At 36.8% G+C, this 26,534-nt stretch overlaps 2 protein-coding genes across 5 annotated transcripts in view; one reads left to right on the top strand and one right to left on the bottom strand.

Annotated features, from left to right (window-relative positions):
* The window catches only part of IPCEF1 (interaction protein for cytohesin exchange factors 1), a 165,069-nt gene that overhangs the window by 91,590 nt on the left and 46,945 nt on the right, over positions 1 to 26,534 (top strand). For all 4 annotated transcript variants that reach the window (XM_061206999.1, XM_061207000.1, XM_061207001.1 and 1 more), the window contains one exon: positions 26,431 to 26,504. In XM_061206999.1, the coding sequence (XP_061062982.1) occupies positions 26,431 to 26,504 (74 nt within the window). The remainder of the gene's footprint in view (positions 1 to 26,430; positions 26,505 to 26,534) is intronic.
* The window catches only part of OPRM1 (opioid receptor mu 1), a 164,582-nt gene that overhangs the window by 4,539 nt on the left and 133,509 nt on the right, over positions 1 to 26,534 (bottom strand). The gene's annotated exons all lie outside the window — the stretch shown is intronic.

Genomic DNA, 26,534 nt, shown 5'->3' on the forward strand with positions numbered 1-26,534 from the left:
TTGCTAGATCGTATGGTAGTTCTATTTTAGATTTTTAAGGAACCTCCCTACTGTTCTCCATAGTGGCTGTATCAATTTACATTCCCACCAACAGTGCAAGAGGGTTCCCTTTTCTCCACACCCTCTCCAGCATTTGTTGTTTGTAGATTTTCTGATGATGCCCATTCTAACTGGTGTGAGGTGATACCTCATTGCAGTTTTGATTTGCATTTCTCTAATAATTAGTGATGTTGAGCAGCTTTTCATGTGCTTCTTGGCCATCTGTATGTCCGCTTTGGAGAAATGTCTGTTTAGGTCTTCTGCCCATTTTTGGATTGGGTTGTTTGTTTTTTTAATATTGAGCTGCATGAGCTGTTTATATATTTTGGAGATTAATCCTTTGTCCGTTGATTCATTTGCAAATATATTTTCCCATTCTGAGGGTTGTCTTTTCGTCTTGTTTGTAGTTTCCTTTGCTTTTCAAAAGCTTTTAAGTTTCATTAGGTCCCATTTGTTTATTTTTGTTTTTATTTCCATTACTCTAGGAGTTGGATCAAAAAAGATCTTGCTGTGATTTATGTCAAAGAGTGTTCTTCCTATGTTTTCCTCTAAGAGTTTTATAGTGTCTGGTCTTACATTTAGGTCTCTAATCCATTTTGAGTTTATTTTTATATATAGTGTTAAGGAGTGTTCTAATTTCATTCTTTTACATGTAGCTGTCCAGTTTTCCCAGCACCACTTATTGAAGAGACTGTCTTCTCCATTGCATATCCTTGCCTCCTTTGTCATAGATTAGTTGACCATAGGTGGGTGGGTTTATCTCTGGGCTTTCTATCCTGTTCCATTGATCTACGTTTCTGTTCTTGTGCCAGTACCATATTGTCTTGATTACTGTAGCTTTGTAGTATAGTCTGAAGTCCAGGAGTCTGATTCCTCCAGCTCCGTTTTTTTCCCTCAAGACTGCTTTGGCTATTCGGGGTCTTTTGTGTCTCCATACAAATTTTAAGATTTTTTGTTCTAGTTCTGTAAAAAATTCCATTGGTAATTTGATAGGGATTGCATTGAATCTGTAGATTGCTTTGGGTAGTAAGTCATTTTCACAATATTGATTCTTCCAATCCAAGAACATGGTATATCTCTCCATCTGTTGGAATCATCTTTAATTTCTTTCAACAGTGTCTTATAGTTTTCTGCATACAGGTCTTTTGTCTCCCTAGGTAGGTTTATTCCTAGGTATTTTATTCTTTTTGTTGCAATGGTAAATGGGAGTGTTTCCTTATTTTCTCTTTCAGATTTTTCATCATTAGTGTATAGGAATGCAAGAGATTTCTGTGCATTAATTTTGTATCCTGCAACTTTACCAAATTCATTGATTAGCTCTAGTAGTTTTCTGGTGGCATCTTTAGGATTCTCTATGTATAGTATCATGTCATCTGCGAACAGTGACAGCTTTACTTCTTCTTTTCCAATTTGTATTCCTTTTATTTCTTTTTCTTCTCTGATTGCCGTGGCTAGAACTTCCAAAACTATGTTGAATAATAGTGGTGAGAGTGGACATCCTTGTCTTGTTCCTGATCTTAGAGGAAATGCTTTCAGTTTTTCACCATTGAGAATGATGTTTGCTGTGGGTTTGTTGTATATGGCCTTTATTATGTTGAGGTAGGTTTCCTCTATGCCCACTTTCTGGAGAGTTTTTATCATAAATGGGTGTTGAATTTTGTCAAAAGCTTTTTCTGCATCTATTGAGATGATCATATGGTTTTTCTCCTTCAGTTTGTTAATATGGTTTATCACAGTGATTGATTTGCGTATATTGAAGAATCCTTGCATTCCTGGGATAAATCCCACTTGACCATGGCGTATGATCCTTTTAATGTGTTGTTGGATTCTGTTTGCTGGTATTTTGTTGAGGATTTTTGCGTCTATATTCATCAGTGATATCGGTCTGTAATTTTCTTTTTTTGTAGTATCTTTGTCTGGTTTTGGTATCAGGGTGATGGTGGCCTCATAGAATGAGTTTGGGAGTGTTTCTCCCTCTGCAATTTTTTGGAAGAGTTTGAGAAGGATGGGTGTTAGCTCTTCTCTAAATGTTTGATAGAATTCACCTGTAAAGCCTTCTGGTCCTGGATGTTTGTTTGTTGGAAGATTTTTAATCACAGTTTCAATTTCATTACTTGTGATTGGTCTGTTCATATTTTCTATTTCTTCCTGGTTCAGTCTTGGAAGGTTATACCTTTCTAAGAATTTGTCCATTGCTTCCAGGTTGTCCATTTTATTGGCGTAGAGTTGCTTGTCGTAGTCTCTTAGGATGCTTTGTATTTCTGTGGTGTCTGTTGTAACTTTTCCTTTTTCATTTCTAATTTTGTTGATTTGAGTCCTCTCCCTCTTTTTCTTGATGAGTCTGACTAATGGTTTATCAATTTTGTTTATCTTCTCAAAGAACCAGCTTTTAGTTTTATTGATCTTTGCTGTTGTTTTCTTTGTTTCTATTTCATTTATTTATGCTGTGATCTTTATGATTTCTTTCCTTCTGCTAACTTTGGGTTTTGTTTGTTCTTCTTTCTCTAGTTCCTTTAGGTGTAAGGTTAGATTGTTTATTTGAGATTTTTCTTGTTTCCTGAGGTAGGCTTGTATAGCTATAAACTTCCCTCTTAGAACTGCTTTCGCTGCATCCCATAGGTTTTGGATCATCATGTTTTCATTGTCATTTGTCTCCAGGTATTTTTTTAAATTCCTCTTTGGTTTCTTCAGTGATCTCTTGGTTATTTAGTAAAGTATTGTTTAGCCTCCATGTGTTTGTGTTTTTTACGTTTTTTTCCCTGTAATTGGCTTCTAATGTAACAGCACTGTGGTCAGAAAAGATGCTTGATATGATTTCAATTTTCTTAAATTTACTGAGGCTTGATTTGTGACCCACGATAGATCACAATCTTGTGATCAAGATTTGTGATCTATCCTGGAGAACGTTCTGTGTGCACTTGAGAAAAAAGTGTAATCTGCTTTTTTTGGATGGAATGTCCTATAAGTATCAATTAAATGTATCTGGTCTATTGTGTCATTTAAAGCTTGTGTTTCCTTGTTAATTTTCTGTTTGGATGATCTGTCCATTGGTGTAAGTGAGGTGTTAAGGTCCCACTATTATTGTGTTACTGTCGATTTCCTCTTTTATAGCTGGTAGCAGTTGCCTTATGTATTGAAGTGCTCCTATGTTGGGTGCATATATATTTATAACTGTGATATCTTCTTCAATTGATCCCTTGATCATTGTGTAGTGTCCTTCCTTGTCTCTTGTAACATTCTTTATTTTAAAGTCTATTTTATCTGATATGAGTATTGCTACTCCAGCTTTCTTTTGATTTCCATTTGCATGGAATATCTTTTTCCATCGCCTCACTTTCAGTCTGAATGTGTCCCTAGGTCTGAAGTGGGTGTCTTATAGATAGCATATATATGGATCTTGTTTTTGTATCCATTCAACAAGCCTGTGTCTTTTGGTTGGAGTATTTAATGCATTCACATTTAAGGTAATTATCGATATGTATGTTCCTATGACCATTTTCTTAACTGTTTTGGGATTGTTTATGTAGGTCCTTTTCTTCTCTTGTGTTTCCCACTTAGAGAAGTTCCTTTAGCATTTGTTGTAGAACTGGTTTGGTGGTGCTGAATTCTCTTAGCTTTTGCTTCACTTTAAAGATTTTGATTTCTCCGTGGAATCTGAATGAGATCCTTGCCAGGTAGAGTAATCTTGGTTGTAGGTTCTTCCCTTTCATCACTTTAAATATATCATGCCACTGCCTTCTGGCTTGTAGAGTTCCTGCTGAGAAATCAGCTGTTAACCTTATGGGAGTTCCCTTGTATGTTGTTTGTCGTTTTTCCCTTCCTGCTTTCAATAATTTTTCTTTGTCTTTAAGTTTTGCTAATTTGATTACTATGTGTCTTGGCGTGTTTCTCCTTGGATTTATCCTGTATGGGACTCTATGCACTTCCTGGACTTGGGTGGCTATTTCCTTTCCCAGGTTAGGGAAGTTTTCGACTATAATCTCTTCAAATATTTTCTCGGGTCCTTTCTCTCTCTCTTCTCCTTCTGGGACCCCTATAATGTGAATGTTGTTGCATTTAATGTTGTCCCAGAGGTCTCTTAGGCTGTCTTCATTTCCTTTCATTCTTTTTTCTTTATTCTGTTCTACAGCAGTGAATTCCACCTTTCTGTCTTCCAGGTCACTTATCCGTTCTTCTGCCTCAGTTATTCTGCTAGTGATTCCTTCTAGTGTATTTTTCATTTCAGTTATTGTGTTGTTCATCTCTTTGTTTGTTCTTTAATTCTTCTAGATCTTTGTTAAACATTTCTTGCATCTTCTCAATCTTTGCCTCCATTCTTTTTCTGAGGTCCTGGATCATCTTCACTATCATTATTCTGAATTCTTTTTCTGGAAGGTTGCCTATCTCCACTTCATTTAGTTGTTTTTCTGGGGTTTTATCTTGTTCCTTCATCTGGTACATAGACCTCTGCCTTTTCATCTTGTCTGTCTTTCTGTGAATGCGGTTTTTGTTCCACAGGCTGCAGGATTGTAGTTCTTCTTGCTTCTGCTGTCTGCCCTCTGGTGGATGAGGCTATCTAAGAGGCTTGTGAAAGCTTCCTGATGGGAGGGACTGGTGGTGGGTAGAGCTGGGTGTTGCTCTGGTGGGCAGAGCTCAGTAAAACTTTAATCCCCTTGTCTGCTGATGCGTGGGGCTGGGTTCCCTCCCTGTTGGTTGTTTGGCCTGAGGCGACCCAACACTGGAGCCTACCTGGGCTCTTTGGTGGGGCTAATGACAGACTCTGGGAGGGCTCATGCCAAGGAGTACTTCCCAGAACTTCTGCTGCCAGTGTCCTTGTCCTCACAGTGACACACAGCCACCCCCCGCCTCTGCAGGAGACCCTCCAACACTAGCAGGTATGTCTGGTTCAGTCTCCTATGGGGTCACTACGCTTTCCCCCGGGTCCTGATGAGCACATTACTTTGTGTGTGCCCTCCAAGAGTGGAGTCTCTGCTTCCCCCAGTCCTGTCAAAGTCCTGCAGTGAAATCCCGCTAGCCTTCAAAGTCTGATTCTCTAGGAATTCCTCCTCCCATTGCCAGACCCCCAGATTGGGAAGCCTGAGGTGGGGCTCAGAACCTTCACTCCAGTGGGTGGACTTCTGTGGTATAAGTGTTCTCCAGTTTGTGAGTCACCCACCCAGCAGTTATGGGACTTGACTTCATTGTGATTGCACCCCTCCTACCATCTCATTGTGGCTTCTCCTTTGTCTTTGGATGTGGGGTGTCTTTTTTGTTGAGTTCCAGTGTCTTCCTGTCGATGATTGTTCAGCAGTTAGTTGTGATTCTGGTGTTCCTGCAAGAGGGAGAGAGAGCACGTCCTTCTACTCCACCATCTTGAACCAATCTCCCCTGTCTTTCTCAGAGTTGAATGAAGGAGCTTTCAAATCATATGGACGGAAAAAAATCTGTTTTAAAATTATGTGGACTACTGTCTTCCTTCTTTGATCCCTCGTATCACACAGCACAATCCTTGGTATGATTGGCTAAATTCTTGTTAGAGTGAAGGTATCTTATTTTGTTGTTGTTTTTTACATTCTGGCAATGAATGAGTTGGGGATTGTTCCCATTAAGCAGGTGAAGATGATACTTCCAGTTCTCTGGTGAAAGATCATCTTTTCCAGCAAGAGACAGTTATAACCAGTTAGTCTTACAGAAGCTCAAGACCTTCTCCCTTTGAAGATCTGAATGCCAGAAGATTCTACCGTAAACTGGGTGGATTAAATAACAGTTTTTTTTCCTCACAGTTCTGAAGGCTTGGAAGTCCCAAGGTTAGGGTGCCAGCATGGTTGATTCCTAGTGAGGGCTCTCTTCTTGAATTGCAGACAGCCGCTTTGTCTCAGTGCCCAAGAATGCCCTAGGACTGCTTTTGATGGAAAATAATTTTCCAGCAAAACTATGTCTCTTTTAAAAATAGTCACGTATAGTCACGTCTATTCTTAAAAATACAGGAAAAGGTCCAATTTGAGATTTGCTAGAAGGGCTCCACGGTCCCAAATAGGTCCCACACAGCAGTTCCTGTTTTGCTAACATCTTATCAGAGTTTATTTTATTAGATTATTTCTAGCCATGGCCTCTGGCTGAAAACAAGTGTTCATTCATCCAGATCACCAGGCTGGGGGCAGAAACGTTGAAAGAGAGAAAGGTTTCCCAGGGAATTCCCTCTACTCTAGCATTTCACCTGGATTTCAGGCACAGCTGGAGACTGATGTTTGGGATCAATATCTTCTCTCTGGAGAAGGAGAAACAAAGTTCTGAATTATTGTTTTCCTTCAGGCATGTTGCTACGAAATAGTGACAGTATAGGTCCTTAAGATGTGATTACTTATTTGTTAATACTATCTTATGTCTTTCAGTTTTTAGATTTCTGTCTTTTGCTATAACTTCTTATTTTTCTTTTCTAAGAATTCTTAATTAAAATTTAGCATAGTTCCTTGGGAAATATATTGTGGATTTTATTTATACCCAAGACCAATCATATGGTAAATATTATGTACATTATTATGTTATACAACCCACTTAAAATCAGTGAGGTTCTTAAATGTTTCTACTCAAGGAGCATTTACTCATCTTAGTGGTGTATTTTCTTACTTTATCCAAGAGTACATGGGAGCTATCAAAATACATCAAGGGAACAAATGCATTATGCTGGTATACAACTTGGAGGCATTGCCTGAACAATTTAGGCTTTAATTACAAAGCACAGTTTAATATTAGTTACAGATAACAGATATTAAAAGTCTCTTCTTAAGTGAGCCCAACATGAAAAGTTTATCATCCATCCATCCATTCGTCCACCTACCCACCCACCTACATATCCTTCCACCAGTATTTATCGAGGACTTAAAAATAATTTGGGCTAACTGTTGTAAACGTAGAATTAAAAGTAAATGAGACACTACAATTCTTCTCTCTTAAGAACTTATAGCCTGGTGGAGAGGAAAAGACCTATGTAAGTGATATGATCAAAGAAAAGTTGGTGAAAAAAATGGCTCTGAGATTGAGCAATACAGATGAATTCTGTAAATTCCAGGGGTAAGGAAAATATTTTGGGTCAAATGTGAGAGAGTTCTGCCAAGCAACTTTTATTCCTGGAAGATTCTTTCTCCTTTCTACCTAAGAAGGTGTGTTTTTTCTTTTCTTATCACTTTCCAAAGCTGCATGATTTCCTTGGTCAAAGAGGCCAGCCTTCTTTACTAGATAAACATAGTTTTCACCTATCAAAAAACATTATTCCTGTGGGTTGCAATGGATGTAGAAAGTCTTCATGGAGAAAATTCTCTTAAGATCAGCCTTGGAAGGCAGTTTTTTGTGTGTTTGTTTGTTTGTTTTAAGGATAGAGGGTAGTGTGTGGGCATTCCTCTCTGGGGACTAAGGTGAACAAAGGAATGAAAATATACATGAGCTGTGCCAACCCATTGTTTTAGGCATTATATTGAATTCTCATAATAACCTGGCAAGATAGATTGTATTATTCCCATTTTTCAAGGGAGTTTAATGAAGCTCAGGGAATTTAAGTAACTTGCTCAAAGTTGCATAAGGAGTATATGGCAGGGCTGGCATTAAAAACAAGATCCACCAACACCGAAGCCAGGCTATTTCCTGGGCTGCATGGCTCCTCCATTTAGAGGTGAGCCAGGGCTGGTAAATGGGGTCTCAAATGCACAGGGCAGGAATGTGGATTTGATCCAGTAGGCAGTAGGGATCCACTGCAGATTCTTGAGTCTGAAGTTGATCTCATGAAATTGGCATGTGAAAATACTAACCAAGCAGTAATAAAGGGGATGTATTGGAGAATAAAGGAGTTTTCAGAGGGTCAGTTAAGAGATGGTGACAGAATGCAAGTATTGAGACATGAACTCCTAGAGTAGAGGGGAAACTGAAAATTTGGGACACACTACACAATACGAAAGGACAAGGTATGTTGAGCACTTGATATAGGACACAAAACATTTGAAGCTAAAATAAGAATGACTCCAAGTTTTGGAGCCTGGGGAGACTGGGAAAATAATATGAAAATTGAGGAAGGATGAGTTTGTGGCTAAAAATGTGGAATTCCATTTAGATTCAATGTCATTGACTTTTCTGGTCTATTTTAGCTTTGTACACTCTTTCTTTGTATAAAATTGCTAGAAACCCATGTTCTTTAGTAGTGAAGTAACCATTTATTGATGCCATTTGTGCTATTGCATCAGTGGTTCAAGGGAGCCCAGTGGTTCAAGGGAGCCCTGGGCCTCTTATAGAAAAGGTGAATCACCAACTCTTTATTTCATAAAAACTTTTGGTAAACTGGTGAGGTCTGTGGGTTACTATGTGGTTTAATACATATGCAGACTTTTCAGTTCTTTGAGAATCCAACCTGCCTGCCCTAATGTGATCGTCTTTCCCCCTCACCGTCTGAATGATTCCATGTGTCTGCAGGTTCAAGTAACCGGGACTATATCAGATGTTTTTAGTATTTAGCTGTATATGCAGGTCATGTGAATTTTGGAGGATCTTAGATTTGGAAGGGATTTTTCTTGGAATCGGTTTTATGAGAATCTCTATAGAAAAAACCTAATCAGTTTTTAGATTAAACTGAATATACCTCTGCAGAAAATGTTACTTGAAAGCCAGAATTTCTCTTTTCATGAGACAACTGTTCTAAAAGTTTCAGTAAATATAGAGCACCTTTTTTTATCAGCATAAGAAAAATAAGAAATGGGTTAATTCTCCCTTTGAAAGAGACATTTAAGTTTTCTTAATTTTCATTATTAATCACCTATCAGCATAGATTTTGGGAAAAGTGTCTCAGCAAGTTTAGCATAGGTTGAAAAAAAAATCTGGGACTTCCCTGGTGGTGCAGTGGTTAAGAATTCGCCTGCCAATACAGGGGACACGGGTTTGAGCCCTGCTCCTGGAAGATCCCACATGCCACGGAGCAACTAAGCCCTTGAGCCACAACTACTGAAGCCCACGCTCCTAGAGCCCATGCTCTGCAACAAGAGAAGCCACCGCAATGAGAAGCCTGCGCACCGCAACGAAGAGTGGCCCCCGCTCGCCACAACTAGAGAAAACCGGCGCACAACAACTAAGACCCAACGCAGCCAAAAACTAAATAGAATTAATAATTAAAAAAGTAGATTAAATAAAAAGAATCTGTAGGAATTTATAGTGCAATCAGAGCTTATTATATTCTTGTTTTCTTTTCCCCACTATAATGGAAACACCTGAGGGCGTATTCTTTACCTCTCAGGTTTAAACTGTGTCCCTAGAGCCTAGAACCAGTAGGCACAGGGTAGGTACCAGTCATTTTTTGAGAAAATTACTAACTACATTACTTAATTATCAATTAATTATATAAATCAATTAATCAAAGCATTTTGAACACCTAATATATTCTGAGAGTTCTACAAAATGAGATGCTTTATGAATTATGGGCTTCTAATGTGTTTGATATCCATATTCATTGTTTCGGCTAACAACCAGCTTCTGTGTGTATCCCGAACAAAATTCCAATATTTAGAAAAGTTTCTTCAGTGAAGACAATGCAAACCAATTAAGTAAAACTGATAAACTCTTTGCCAACCTGTGTTTCTAGAGTTTGTATGGGAAAGGAATATGAGAAAGTGAAATGATGACAGATCCACACAGGGCAAAAGATGTTTCAGCAGCTTTAAGTGAGCAGTTTACTTCAAGATGACCACATGGGTGAAAGGGGTAAACGGGACAGTTTAGGTACCACTTGAAAACCTGAACATAGGAATTATTGAGGACTTTTTGAATTCTGTTACTTCCCTCATAATTTCAGGCGAGTGAAAAGATCTTTAAAATGGATGGTTTTTTTTTTTTTAATTGGAGTATAGTTGCTTTACACTGCCATGTCAGTTTCTGCTCTACAACAAAGTGAACCATCCATATGTATACATATCCCCTCTTTTTTGGATTTCCTTCCCATTTAGGTCACCACAGAGCACCGAGTACAGTTCCCTGTGCTATACAGTAGGTTTTCATTAGTTACATATTTTATACATAGGGGTGTATATATGTCAATCCCGATCTTCCAATTCATCCCACCTGCCCCCCCCACCCCCGCTTTCTCCCTTGGTATCCTTATGTTGTTCTCTATATCTGTGTCTCTATTTCTGCTTTGCAAATAAGATCATCTATACCATTTTTCTAGATTCCACATATATGCATTAATATATGATATTTGTTTTTCTCTTTCTGACTTACTTCACTCTGTATGACAGTCTCTAGGTCCATCCACATCTCTGCAAATGACACAATTATGTTCCTTTTTAGGGCTGAGTAATATTCCATTGTATATATGTATCACATCTTCTTTATCCATTTCTCTGTTAATGGACACTTAGGTTGCTTCCATGCCCTGGGTATTGTAAATAGTGCTGCAATGAACATTGAGGTGCATGTATCTTTTTGAATTATGGTTTTCTCTGGGTATATACCCCAGAGTTGGATTGCTGGGTCATATGGTAGTTCTATTTTTAGTTTTTTAAGGAACCTCCATACTATTCTCCATAGTGGCTGTATCAATTTACGTTCCCACCAACAGTGCAAGAGAGTTCCCTTTTCTCCACACCCTCTCCAGCATTTATCGTTTGTAGATTTTTTGATGATGGCTATTCTGACCAGTGTGAGGTGATACCTCATTGTAGTATGTTTGGTTTTGGTTTAATTTATTTGTTGTTTATGATGCTATCACCATGTCCTAACATTTATTTTCCTTGGTAGGTTCCAGAATGTATTTCTAAAATAATGGTTCCCCACCCATGTCTTTATGACCATGGCAGTCAATAGCTGAGGCAGGCTGTTTTTTTTCGTTTGTTTGTTTTTTTTAATAACTTCTGGTTGCTAAATTCACACAATGTGGGAACAATTGCTTATGTTGCCAATATTATTTTCCTTTCAATTCTTTCCAAACTTTGCAAAAGCAATTGTGAAACACCAAGGCTGTGAAATGTTTCATTTGTTGTCTTTTTCTCATGAGGCGGTGGTATGCTCGGGCACTGCTGATTTGGAAGAGGACGCCGGGGTTAATGACGTAGGTTGGGCTGTATCAGAGGACAGTCTTCTTAGCTCACAGCAGTGACTGAAATGCCCAGTCAGGGGGATGCAGCATTATCTTCTCTCGTCTGGTAGGCAGTGCATAGTGCTTTTTCTGGTGTTTCCACAACCTTTCTCTCTTAAATTACTTTACCTTTTTTTTGGTAGGATCCAGCTTCTTCCTTCTTGAAAATTTAAATAATTTTTAAAATGCCTTAAATAATTAAGAAAATGCTTTAAAATATCAGACAGATATGGAGGCAGACAGAAAGAAATAAATGAATTAAGATCATTTATCTATTTAAATGAATTAGGATCCCACCACCTTGGTGCGATCACTGTAAACATTTTAATGTATCTGTTTCCAAACATTTTTCTATGTTTTCCAAAAATAAAATTATAACTTGATTTTCTCACTAAGCCATATATTACAAACATATTTTCATGTCAATGTGCATATATATCCACAACATCATTTCTAATGGCTGTATTACATATGGATATATCATAGTTTATCAATCCATAGAATTTGAAATCAGAAATCCTGTTATTTTAAAATCATTTAAAATATCTAACAGAAAATAGAATATACAAGCACACATATGCTAAATTGAATATAAAGCAATATGTATTTATAGTTATGTATGTTTAATATATGTGTTTATATAATTATTAATATGTGTATAAATATATTGATAGGTGTGTGTGTGTATAACTCAGTTATTCTTTTAAGCAAGCAAGCAGGAAGGTGAGTTTCGCCAGCATGGCTATGAAGAACAAATGTCACCAGTATTCTAGTCCTGCCCTTTCGTACTAAGTTGTGTCATCCTAGGTCAGTGATGTAACTCTGTATGCATCCATTTTCTTACAAGTACACTTTGACCAAGAATGCTGTCCCTACATAATTCAGAGTGATATTTGAGAAGATCAAATGCATCTTAAAGCGATAAAAAAAGTCATATAAAGAAAGACAATTTTATATATGCTTTAGATGAGATATGCTTACATAATACTGTGATTTTAGTATGCAGAAGAATTGTGCTAAGGATTTTCAGACACCAGAAATGTTTGTTTGTTTTTGTGTTTTGTTTTCTTGGTGGCAATAGCTATCGTGTGCTGGAGATTCTAAAAATACGCTTACTGACCCTGTGTCAAGGGTGATTTTAAGTCATAAAACAGGAAAGTGAACTAGGAGGCCCTGGGGGATTCTTCAGCACAGTAGTTCCTAACCTGGAGGAAGAGTTTAGGTAATACGTGATTTAGTGATACGGGCTGTGTGCACATTTCCGGAGCAATAGAATGAGAAGTGCCCCATGGGATGAGCTGAACTTTTGGTTAGATTTGAGGATTTTCCTGAGAAATCATTATGTGAACATTTATCATCCCCCTGGAGCAAGCTTTTTAAGGACCAAGGGCCCAGCTTTTTCTACCGACAAGCTAGCTGATAAACTCGTCTGTCATGGTGCTGCTGTGTTTGGTTTCCCATAAAACATGTTTCAAGAACATTTGGAAAGGAAGCTATGCAGTGGAAATGAAATATATATATATATAAAAATATATATATAAAATATTTTTTTAAAGGAGTCAGCATTTAAAACATGTTTGAAACAATGTCTTCAGTAAGGACACAAGGAAATGACGTGCTATAGTCGAAGATGTCCCTGGGTTCGGAATCAGGACGACGGGTCCCACCGTGACGCTGCAGCCACTTAACAACTTAGGCCAATCCCCAACCCTCTCTGGGCTTTCTTCCTTACCTGTAAAATAGGAACATGAATAGCTGGCTGTTCCCTGGTAAAGAGGTGGTCTCAAGAACAGCATATTAACCACTGATATTTTCCTATTTTGAATCTTAGGAAACTTACTGTGGCAAATGCATTCTCATCCTTTACTGACAAATAATAATTTTCAGAGTAGTAGCTTAACATTTTTTAGAATTTATTTTTGAAAAATTGTGGTACACTGCACGTAACGTGAAATTTCCCATCTTAACCATTTTTAAAGGTACAGTTCAGTGGCATTAAGTACATTCACATTATTGTGCAACCATCTCCAGAAGTCTTATCATCTTACAGAACGGAAATGCTGTATTCACTAAACAATAACTCCCCGTTCCTTCTTTCCTCCATCCCTGGCAACTACCATTCTACTTTCTGTCTTTACGAGTTTGACTACTCTCGGTCCCCCATATAACTGGAATCATAAGGTATTTGTCCTTTTGTGACTGGCTTATTTCACTAAACATAATGTCTTCAAGGTTCATTGCATCATCTTGTGGCATGTGTTAGAATTTCCTTCCTTTTTAAGGCTGAATAATATTCCATTGTATGTGTATACCATATTTTTTTAATCCATTCATATCTGTTGACAGCCACTTGGGTTGTATCCACATTTTGGATATTGTGAATAATGTTGGCATGAATATGGGTATACAAATGTCTTTTTGAGACCCTTCTTTCAATTCTTTTGGTTATATATCCAGCAGTGGAATTGCTGGATCATATGATAATTCTATTTTTAATTCTTTGAGGAACTGCCATACTATTTTTTTATGGTGGCCATTTTACATTCCCACAAATGGTGCACAAGCGTTCCCTTTTCTCCACATCTTCACCAACACTTGTTATTTTCTGGTTTTTTTGTTTGTTCTTGTTTTTGGATAGTAGCCATACTAGTTGTTGTGAGGTGGTGTCTCACTGTGGTTTTGATTTGCATTTCCCTAATGATTAATCACCTTGAGCATCTTTTCATGTGCCTTTTGGGCATTTATATATCTTCTTTGGAAAACTATCTTTTCCCATTTGGGGTTGTTTTGTTGTGGCTCTGTAGTAACTTACTGGCACTCATGAAACTTATGAAAACAGTTTGAAGAGATTTGAAAGCTTCTGAAGTATTGGAAGATTTAATATGCATTGCGTGAAGGCACAATTATGTGCTATACTAACTGTGATTTTGAAATAACTAACCTTATTTTTTATTTCTCTTAAATTTCTAATATTGAAAGCAAATGCACCAGATTTCAAGTTTTCTTAAATGATGTTCCTTTATTTACTCCTCCTTCACTCCTGCTCTAACCAGGGATGGTAGATGAAATTTACTGGGAAGCAAGAGATACAATTTATTCTGTAATAGTGAAATTTAATCAAATGTCTTCCTATTCATTAAAAACTTTTCCTTCCTTTTTAGTGCTTGCTTTCTTTTTTTTCTGACCATGTTGCTGAAGAGACCAACTCTACGTAGGGGAAAGTGATAGCATCTCTAGGGTCTTAAGGCTTCTAAAAGACTGATGGGAGTTGAAGCTTCATGGGGCAGATCACGAATGGCCTCATGTACTAAGGCTTGTGCCCTGTGGTGAGGATATTATATTACAGAGAAAAACAACACAAGATTCTTTTGAGCTAAGATTTCTGTCTTAATTGTTTCTGAAATATTTCAGAAGATAATGACTATCTTTTATGTCAGACTACCAGAAAGTTCACTAGTAACTTAATTTCATTTAAAATATGATTTCATAGGGAGAGGATGGAAGAATGTAAGTAAGAATGGCTAGCTAGGGGAGCTGATTTATAAATCATACAGTAAGACACCAGTCACTTCTTGGTCACCACTTAAATATGACCTAATATGATAATGAAGTAGTCCCATTCTTGGGTGATTTTTAAAAGGAAATAATGAAGAGGGATTATGGTGTCAAGCAGATGGGCTGTTTGTGAGCAGGAACCACGAGTAAGGACATTTTCAGAATAGCATCTCGGTTTAGATTTCCCAGAAGCAGATCCTGAGAAGAGAATTTGGGTGCAAGTAATTTATTTGGGTAGCGATACCAGAAATACTTGGAAAGGGAATGAGGAAGTGAGAAAGGGTGGAAAGTTAGCTGATAAAGCTGTCTTGAGCAAGCAAATTATGACTGTGGGTAACTGAAACTTAATTCTGCTGGGGAACTCTGAGAGCCTGTGAAAAACATGCACTTCTGAGTTTTCCTCCCAAGGGACAGGGGCACTGGAATATTTATATACCAAGTCCCAACGGTCATTGGTTGAGGGCTTGTCCTGGGGGCAATGCATCTCTGCACAGGTGGGGAACTGGAATCTGGCAGCCAGAGAAGTCCTCCCACAAAGAGATGCAAGGACTGGCAGTGAAGTCTGGCCAGTGTGCCCCAGGTGATCAGGACAAGGCCATGTGGCTGGGTCGCTAGCAGCATCTGCTGCAAGCGGTCTGCTTCCTTCAGAGCCCTTTTCTCTCCCCCTTGCTGAAGCCTCAGCCTTTCAGAACCATCATGATTATCACCATCAACACCTTCAGTCCATTTTTATAATGAATGCCAGGAATCTGTGGGTTCTGTAGGAAATCAGATCTTTCTGTTTATTAATCAAGAACCCTTACCAAATGTTTTCTATGTAGAACATCTATTTGTAAGAAGAAGGACTTTCTGGGTGAAAATCTCATTATATTCATAATGTAATGCTAGATAAACCCCAATGCAATAACATTTTAATAAAAGCATACCCCAGATAATGTATGAAGGATACGGAGAGCTTGCTAACATTATTGTTCTCCAAAGAATTTAAAATATTTTTATAGCAATTAATCTGACACAGAGGAAACGGGGAGAACTTAGACACAGAAAGAGCTACTCAGAGGGCTCAGCTGACAGTGGACAGAGTGAAAAACTTATTTTACTTCACCTTTGCCTTTTTGCATCATTCCTTCTCTTATTTTCTTTCCATGCCTTTCCCCAATTCTTATCATTAATAATAAAATCTTAAATTATGTATTGCCCTGACAATTTTACAGTATTACATAGATTCATGTTAACTCTAGTTAGCCTGAAGACTCTGGTTAGATCCAGCATGTTGTGCTGGCCCGAGAGGTTAAGTTGCTCGGCCTAAAATGACACATTAAGTGGCTTGCTTCAAGATACTCTGATTCAAATCCAGGATTCTTCCTTCCACGCAATCCGTCAACTGCAGATTCTCTTCTATTTCAGCTCTTGTCTGAGACTGAAGAAATTTTTGTCTAGAATTATTTAACTGAGTTCTGGGTTCTGGTCTGAGTTTTGTCACTTTAATGACATCACATAACTTTCCTATTGTATAATGTCAATCTAGTTTGATGTCTAGGTTAAAAACTGATCAATTTCTTAAGTTCTGGCCCTTGAATATGATTAATTGTCCTCTAAAGGCTAATAGTACCTAGATGGCATATGCTTAGCACTCCATAAATGTTAAGGTTTTATTAGATATTACTCAAGATTATTATAATTATTATATTTCTTAAAAGGGTTTCAAGCATTCTCACTGCCAGGCCTGCTTCTGATATCTAAAAACAAAACAAAACAAAACAAAACAAAAAATTATTTTTCCTTCTTCCCTTGCAGTGCTTGTCATAGCCCAGTGCTAATAAGCTCAGCCCTCTGCCTGCAGGCCCAGGTAATACTCCGCAGAATGGAGATTGCCTTGGTGTATAATCTTCCTAGTTCCTTTCCTGAAAGGAAGAGGGAGTCGAGTTACTTATCAGAATAAAGCAGCATCACATAATCTGTCATCTGGAGAGAAGGAGGGAAGCTTTAGATTTCATGCAATTTTTTGAGGGGAAGAAAAACTACTAAAACTATCTAAAAATAGTAACAATGTCACTACTAAAAGTTCTTAGACTGTATTCCACTAAATATGTATAGTCAAAATTCTGTGCTCTATTATTATTTGTGTGGGGTTATGTCACAATGTTTGTGTTCAGTTAGGTTCATTTGTTTCTATTGGTTTTAAATTTTTGGAACTGCTTCTTTTTTGTCTTTGGTTTATTTATTTTTTTAATATAAATCATTTACTCAATTCCAAAGTCAAAACTATTTACAAATTACAACCAGGTAAGCCTTGCTTTCATCCCGTTCCTCTACCCACTTTCCTCCTTCCTTTTATGTTTGTTTTAAAAATTTTTTTCTACTGTTTCTTTTTACAAATATAGGCAAGTATGTATACTGAGGGGTATCCTATCTCTCTTTTCTTACATAAAATTAGCATACTGTATCTATTGTACTGTACCCTACTTTTTCTCTTGCTTTGTCCTGGAGATTACTCTATATGTATATATGTCATTTTTCATAGTTATTCATTATATGTAGATGCCATAGTTTATTCAACTGTCCCCTGATGATAGACATTTGAATTCTTTACAATCTTTTGTTCTTGCAAATAATGTTGCAATACATATGCCATTTAACATATTTATATTTAGGACAGATCTCAGAAGTGGGATTTCTGGGTCAAAGGGTAAATGCACTTTTGTTAGTTACTGCTCAGTTTCCTTCTACGGGGTTCCATTTTGCATTACCACTAACAGTGTAATGAGAATGACTGTTTCTCTGTAGAGCTAGAACTTTAAAAATTGATTTCACCTTTTCTTTCACCTTAGTTTATTTTTACCTTGTATTTTAGAGGATATAATTCAAATTTCTTTAGTGTCATGAGTCTGTGTACCAATAGAATTTACTTATTTATTTATTTTTCATTTTTATTAAACTATAGTTGATTTATAATATTATATTAATTTCAGGTGTATGGTTTAGTAATTTGATATCTTTATAGATTATACTCCATAGAAAGTTGTTATAAAATATTGGCTATATTCCCTGTGCTGTACAATATATCCCTGTAATTTATCTATTTTATACCAGGTAGTTTGTCTTCTTAATCCCCCTCACCCATTTTGCTCCTTCCCCCACCCCTCTTTCCACTGGCAACCGCCAGTCTGTTCTCTGTATATGTGAGTCTGTTTCTGCCTTGCTATGTTTGTTCATTTGTTTTATTATTTAGATTCCACATATAAGTGAAAACATACAGTATTTGTCTCTCCCTGTCTTACTTAATTCACTAAGCATAATACCCTCCAGGTCCATCCATGTTGTTGCAAATAGCAAACTTTAATTATTTTTTATGGCTGGGTAATATTCCATTGTAGATATATGTATATACACAATATATACACTATTCCATTGTGTGTGTGTGTGTGTATATATATATATACACACACACACACACACACACACACATATATATACATATACCACATCTTCTTTATCCATTCATCTGTTGATGGACAAGAAAACTGGGTAGCAATACTCATATCAGACAAAGGTGACTTTAAAACAAAATCTGTAACAAAAGACAAAGAAGGACATTATGTATTGATAAACAGGTCGATCCAAGAAGAGGTTATAACATTTGTAAACATTTATGCACCTAATACAGGAGCACCTAAATATAGAAAGCAAACATTAACAGACATAAAGGGAGAAATTGACACTAATAAAATAATGCAAGGGGACTTTAACAGCCCACTTATATCAATGGACAGATCATCCAGACAGAAAATCAATAAGAAAGCAGTGACCTTAAAAGACACATTAGATCAGATAGACTTAATAGATAGTCACAGAACATTCTTTCCAAAATCAGCAGAATACACATTCTTTTCAAATACACGTGAAACTTTGTCCAGCATAGATCACATGCTAAACCACAAAACAAGTTTCAATAAATTTAAAAAGATTGAAATTATTTCAAATATTTTTTCTGACCACAATGGTATGAAACTAGAAATCAATTACAGGAATAAAACTTGGAAAACCACAAACACATGCAGACTAAACAACATGCTGCTAAAAAAACCCCAATGGGTTAATGAAGAAATCAAAGAGGAAATCAGAAAATACCTTGAGACAAATAAAAATAGAAACACAAATTTTCAAAATATATGGGATGCAGCAAAAGAAGTTCTAAGAGATGTTTTTAGCAATGTAGGCCTACCTCAAAAAGAAGAAAAATCTCAAATAAACAACCTAACTTTCCATCTAAAGGAATTAGAAAAAGAAGAACAAACAAAACCCAAAGTCATCAGAAGGAAGGAAATAATAAAGATTAGAGAGGAAATAGAGACTAAAAAACCAGTAGAAAAGATCATTGAAAGAAACTGAGTTGTATTTTTTAAAGATATTGATAAAATTGATAAACCTTCAGCCAGACTCATTAAGAAAAAAAAAGAGAGTGGGCCCAAATAAACAAAATTAGAAATGAAAGAGGAGAAGTTATAACCAATGTCATAGAAATACAATCATAAGTGAATACCACAAACAGTTACATGCCAACAAATTGGACAATCTAGAAGAAATGATTAATTCCTAGAAACATACAATCTTCCAAGATTGAATTAGGAAGGAATAGAAAATCTGAATAGACCAATTCCTGGTATTGAAATTGAATCAGTAATCAAAAAACTCCCAACAGACAAAACTCCAGGACCAGATGGCTTCACAGGGGAATTCTGCCAAACATTTAAAGAAGAGTTAATCCTTCTCAAACTATTCCAAAAAATTGAAGAGGAGGGAATACTTCCTAACTCATTCTATAAGGCCAACATTTTACCCTGATAGCAAAACCAGACAAAAACACTGCAAAAAAAGAAAATTATAGGCCATTAGAATTTAGTGACAACTGTTCCAAAGTGACATGAGAATGGACAACTCTGCTTAGAGTTTAGATTTTGCTTGTTTCCAACATAGCGGGGGTTTCAGGGCAGAGCTGAGCAAACCACGGATTTATATGGAGAACTGGAGTTTTGCAAAGCTCCTAATTCTGATATTCATTGAGTAACTTCACTTACATTTATTTAAAGTAATTCCAAAACTGTCAAATCCATATTCACACATAAATGCAAAAGCATGTTACAAAGAAATCTATATTTTGTTTTTTAAACTAATTTTTTCCTTGAACTTAAGATTCTATTCGCTTAAACACATACTTTATTTAATAACAGGATTTTGGGGGAAATGGTACAATGAAAATTCATATAGATTCTAACGTGCCTCTTGATTTCAGAACTATTGAAATGTAAAATATCAGGTTTCTCAGAATCAAGGAAATAGAGTTCCACTGAGAATAGAGAGATAATTATACTCTTTATTTTTCACCATGAAATACATAATAATTTCCTGTATTATACTTCATTTGCTTCTGGTTTGGTCTTCTTTGACCTACTTATCCTCTGGAATATATATATGATTCTTATTTTTCTAGGTCTCCTCTCTACCTTTCTGACATATGTAGTTCCTTAAGAAGTGATTTTGTCTATTTTGCAAGGTTTGTAGTATGAAAAAGCCAAACTTTATTGATGGCAATGAACACTTATTTTGCATTTAAATATTAAAATTTGATGTCCTATCTTAATTAATTTTTAAAAATATGTCTGAGTGTGGCAAATTCTATGTAAAATATTTTGACTCTAAAATTCCTGTAGTCCAAAATTGAAGCAAATAAGAAATATTAACCTACTTTTGTGTCTAAAGTTTGAACAAATCATATTGAGTCATCAGCAGGATCATCAGAGACCTCATATTTTACCTTCATTTAAGTCTTAACTGATAGCCAAACAGGAGGGATTTCATTCATTGTTTTTTACTCCCCAAACTTTTCCTGCATCTCATGTTTTTAAAAACAGCTTTATTGAAATATGTTTTACATATCATAAAATTACCCTATTCAAATTTACAATTCAGTAATTTCTGGTAAATTTACTGAGTGATGAGCCATCATAATACATCAGCTTTAAATCATTTTAATCACATCTATAAAATCCTTTATGCCGATTTACAGTCAATCTCCATTTCCACCCCCAACTCCAGGCAACCACTACTCTATTTTCTGTCTCTATAGATTTGCCTTTTCTCTACATTTTATATAAAGGAATCATACAGTATTACATGATTTCTTGTGTCTGTCTTTTACTTAGCATTATGTTTTCAAGACTCTTCCATGTTTTAGCACGTGTCAATTGTTCACTAAACAATATTCCATTGTATGAATATGCCACACTATTTACCAGTTGATGGATATTTAGATTGTTTCCCATTTTTGGCTATTATGAATAGTACTGCTATGAATATTTGCATGCAAATCTTTGCATGGGCATATGCTTTCATTTCTCTTGGGTAGATAACTAGGAATGGAATTGCTGGGTTGTATGGTAATTATATGTTTATATTTTTAAGAAACTGCCCAGTGTTTTTCCAAAGTGGCTTCTGCATCTCATTTTAGCACTTTCTTTATTGTCAGAGGAAAAAGACCATGTTTCTGTCATTCATTCATTCATTCATTCACAAAACTCATTTCTTTATTTTGCATGTGTTGAACACGTACCTTGTCCCAAGAATTAATGATATAACCATAAACACAAAATTGTTTCCTTCAAAGTGCTCACCATATGTTGGAGAACCAGAGGAATACCTAGATAACTAAATACAGTAAGAGAAGTATGGTAAGCGACGTCCACCGCTGGGGTTGAGGTGCAAAGAAGAGGGCACAATTCCAGGCTTGGAGGAGCAGGGAAAAGTTTTGGAGTAGGTCACACCTAAGTTGATTTGTGGAGACATATCTAGGGGAGTGAGGGAGGAAGGGCATTATAAGCCTAGGAGCAGAAGACATCCTGCCCTGCTTGCAGTCAGAACCCCTTTACCCAGATCACCTTTACTTTTCTTCATAGCAATTATTGCCTACCGTGTGCTATGTAATTTATGTGTTCATTTGTTGAGCTATTGTCTCTTTTCTCCTTGAAATTAGAGATCTCTGTCTGTTTTGTCCACTGATAAAGCCCAAATATCTGACACGGTATCTGACACGGTACCTGACACAAAGAAATGGTATTCAATAAATATTCATTGAAGAAATGAATGTATAACCACAAACAGTTTTGATAAACATGTGTGTTTAATGCTGCATAATACACCAACTACAGATGAAACTTCACTGAGTTGAACAAAATCAGAGTTGCTGGGTAAAGTGGATGGATGGGTACATGAGGAGGAACACCTTCAACATTGGAGAACATCACATCACAAAGTGAAGAGCAGTGTCTTGTTTCAGAATTTAAGACTAGATTTGGTAAGACAAGTCTGCACAGTGACCAAAGGATGGTTTGATACTTCTGGTAAGAGAACAAGATTTTTATTACATTAGAATCCAGAGAAAAAATTGTGGGTACCAACGCAGAAATTTCAAGTAACTTTTCAGAAATTTAGGAATGATTGAAGAGGAAAGTTGCCATTTGAGAAAGTTATTTAATTAATACAATAAGGAACAAGGGATCTGAGGGGGTGGAGGAGGGAAAGGAGGAAGAAGAGGAGAAAACTGTCATTTCCTTAGGATTTTCCCACTGTGATTGTCATTTTTGAGGCATTTTTTGCAAGTCAAATAAGCAAAGACAATTTTTGACACAGTTGTGATTTTGAATACAGCTTGAATGTCTTAGGTACAATGAAAAATGCCTTTGCTCATAAAGGAAACATTACTGGGGAAATACTAAAGCATCTTTTACTCATATTCATTTTGGCTCTTATTTGAAGGAATCTCAGCCATCTCTGTTTTGCAGGAAAGGAATCCACCCAAATGAAGACTTACAATTTATCTCTTACATATATCTGTATTTAGTTTTTTGGTGATTGACTTTTGTGTTGTTATCATTTGATATGGGCTTCTTGTACTGAAAACAAATTGTCTAGAGACTAATAATGCTATAAATTGGGTGTTAATTGTAATTCAGCTCAATGGAAGTATTTTTCTCTGTGTTTTAATTTTTTTGTTTATTTTGGTTGAATAAGGGGTAGGGACCCTGGAGGAAATGAAATTGTATTATTAAGCAGGGCTTGATCATGAAGGACCTTTTATACTCTGCTAAGGCACTTAGACTTTATCTAAGAGCAATTGGGAACCATACAGGATTTTAATGAAAGAAGAAGTTCATGGAGTGAAGATTTGCTGTGATTGTGATTTGGACACTAAATCGGAGGAAAGGACAGAACTAGAGAGAGGGATAATGATTTAGAAGACTTTTGCAGTAATTCAGGTGAAAGTTAATGGTGGTCTGAAGGAGGTGGTGGATAAGGGATGCATTGAAGAGCTGTGGCAGATGCAGCAATGATACAACTTAGTGGTTATTTGCACAGATGCTGAGAAGGAGGTTGGAGCATCAAAGATGTCTTCCATATTTCCTTTCTTTTTTTGGACAACTGGCTAGAAAGTGATATCATTCACTGAAGAAGAGAACACAGGAGAAAGAGGAGCAGGCATTTCATGGAGTAAAATGATGAGTTTGGTTTTGGATTTTCCACTCATGGGGAGAGTCTTAGTTTGTGCTGTCACATAACAAAATACCATAGTCTGGGTGCCTCAAACAACAACTATTTGTTCCTCCCAGTTCTGGAGGCTGGGATGTCCAAGATCAAGTTCTGGCAGGTTCCATATCTGCTGAGGGGCTTCTTTCTGGTTGGCAGACAGCTGCTTTCTTGCCATATCCTTAGATAGAGGAGGAGCAGGTAGAAGAGGGGGAACCACTGGTCTCTTCCTCTTCTTATAAAGGCACTAATCCCATCATACGATTAGTAAGGGCTTCACCCTTATGACTTCATCTAAACCTAATTACCTCCCAAAGGCCCCACCTCCAAATACCATCACTTTAGGGTTTAGGGCTTCAACATATGAATTTGGGATGGGGGGGCACAAATATTGGGTCTGTGGAACACCCATTGAATAGGTACACTAGGCTGTTGTATCTTGGGATGGAAGCACCAGGATTGAAGTGAGTTTGAAGTATAGGTTTTGGATATGTGTGTACAATGGTTATACATGCAGTCATCGGTGTGTGTATGATTCCCCGTGGAGAGTACTGGAATGAGAAGAGAGTAGGTCTGTGGTTAGAAATCTGGGAAATACTGACATTTAAGAAACAGATGGCGGGAAGAAGACCCTATGAAAGAAAGCAAGGAGTAGTTAGAGGAGAAAGGGGGAAGCAGGAATGTGTTGTCGGAAGAGCAAGATAATAGGCGTTTCAAGAGGGAGGGAGTGGGCTGTAGTGTCCGTTCCTAGAGTTCAATTAAATGAGGGCTAAAGAGGGTAGATGGGATGTAGCAACGTGGAAATCACTGGGGTTCATGGTAACTACCCCTTCTGTGGAATAGTGGGCATAGAAATGAATGAGGGGAGGAAGTAGAAACAAATGGTGAATATAAATTGTTTTATTCTTTCTAAAATAATTACAGGAATTTACATTAAAATACCCTAGCCTAACATAGGGTTTTTTACATCGAGGTGAAATTCACATGAGATTATCCATTCTTTAATGAACAATTCAGTGGTATTTAGTATACTCACAGTATTGTGCAACCACTATCTCTATCTAGTTCCAAAGCATTTTCATCAACCCAAAGGAAAACCCATACCCTTTAAGCAGTTGCTCCCTATTCCCTACTCCCCCCCCCCCAAGCCCCTGGCAACCACTAATCTGTGTTCTGTCTATAAATTTACCTATTCTGGATATTTCATGTAAATGAAACATGCAATATGTGATGTTTTGTGTCTAGCTTCTTTCCCTTTGCATAATGTTCTCGAGGTTCCTCCACATTAGAGTATGTATCAGTACTTCATTTGTTTTTATGGCTGAATAACACTCCATTGTATGGATAGACCACCATTTATTTATCTGTTCCTCTGTTGATGGGCACTTGGACTGTTTCCACCTTTTGACTATTGTGAATAATGCTGCTATGAACATGCATGTACATGTATTTATTTGAGTACCTGTTTTCATTTCTTTTGAGTATATATCTAAGAGTGAAATTGCTGGAGCCTAACATAGTTTTTTAAAACTATACTTTTAGTGTGGGTGGGGGAGGGATGGATTGGGAGTTTGGGATTGGCAGATGCAAACTATTATCTATAGAATGGATAAACAACAAGATCCTACTGTATAGCACAGGGAACTATATTCAATATCCTGTGATAAACAATAATGGAAAAGCATGTGAAAAAGAGTGTATCAATATATATGTATAACTGAATCACTTTGCTGTATAGCAGAAATCAACACAACATTGTAAATCAACTATACTTCAATAAAATAAATTTTAAACCCTATACTTTTATATAATGCTAACTGAGAGTTCACAAGAAGCATTGTGCATTGTAGAAAAAGTTGACTTACCCAGTCTCTTTTCAAGTTCTTTACATTCTCTTTGAGATAGGATTCGTGAAACCACCATTCAGTAATTAAATAACACATCAAAAGAGAGATAAGTTGAGTGAAAAAAAAAAGTAAAATTTTTAAAGAAGGAAGTGCCCTTTCGAATTGAGTTTTGAGTTTTATAAGAAGAAAGCACTTCAGGTGAAGAGTTTGGATAAGTTGACTCATGTAGGAGAGAGAAGACAGGACAGGGCTTAAGGTTGGAAGTTTCACAGTTTAATTTTTCTGAAGAAAGAGTGCAAGTTGCACCCTATTTGGTGATAAGGGAAAGAAACACAGATGAAGAGCACCCATGGTGCTGATTTCATAGCTAGCTGACTCTAAAAATTAAGATTGTATTTTCAAAACCAATTTTTACTCATCTCCCAATAACTGACTCTTTTATGTTTAATCTTGTGGATTGTAATTCTCCATTCAGAGACACCAGTGTAGATGGAAGATTTGAGTTCTGTCTATGATAAGCAATCTAGCCTCCTATGGTTCAGTTAAATTTTATTCATAAAGTAAAGATTAAGAAATTTTTAGAGGTGGAGCAATGATTACATTTCCTATAAAATTCTTGGTGTTTTAAAGTGGCATTCATTCTACATCCATTTTCCTCTGCTGTCTTTCCTTTATAGAAAAAATTCCTGGGACTAGATTATGGAACTGAGATTTTCCAAGACATGGCTCTGTGATTTAACCCCCAAGGAACTTCCTAAAGACTTGGGAGAGGAAAAAATGTTTGTTGAGTATCTGTTAAGTGTTTTATTTGTCTGAGCTCACTTAAGTCCTATAACAACCAGTAAGTGGTAGATCCATGATATGAACCTCAATTTACTAACTCCGAAGTCAGGCCTCTGCTCACCATATAATAGCGTGCTAATTAGGTTCCTTCTTATGTGCTTGTGGCTTGCGAGAGAAGTAGGATGAGACAGATGCTGAGGATAGCTGTGAGCTCAGCAGGAAGTGGAGCTCTGATAGGTGAGCTCTGATGTTTTCTAGGAAGACAAAAAGGGGTCGGGCAGGTCCTACTTGTGCCACACATTGGCTGTCCCTAAACTGTGCCATGTTACTTCTCAGGGAAAGCTTCTGGATGATTTATCAGAAGAATATTAATTCCTCTTAAAAATATGTATCTAGGATAAGTCCAATGCTGATTCAGAGGGGTATCTTTTGACACACCTCCATTTCACTTACTCTATCTCTGTTCAACATATATGATCTCAATAAGTGAACTGCTAAGATGGACACTTTTATTCATATTTGTGTATGTATTTGTTTCAGGCAGAGAAAGCTGATGGATTTATCAACCTGCCTGATTTCACTGTAGAGAGAGCGTCTGAATGCAAGAAAAAGCAGTAAGTTGTCTATCATTTTCCACAAAATAT

This window comes from Eubalaena glacialis, chromosome 12, assembly GCF_028564815.1.
Source record: "Eubalaena glacialis isolate mEubGla1 chromosome 12, mEubGla1.1.hap2.+ XY, whole genome shotgun sequence".
In the NCBI taxonomy this organism is placed as follows: Eukaryota; Metazoa; Chordata; class Mammalia; order Artiodactyla; family Balaenidae; genus Eubalaena; species Eubalaena glacialis.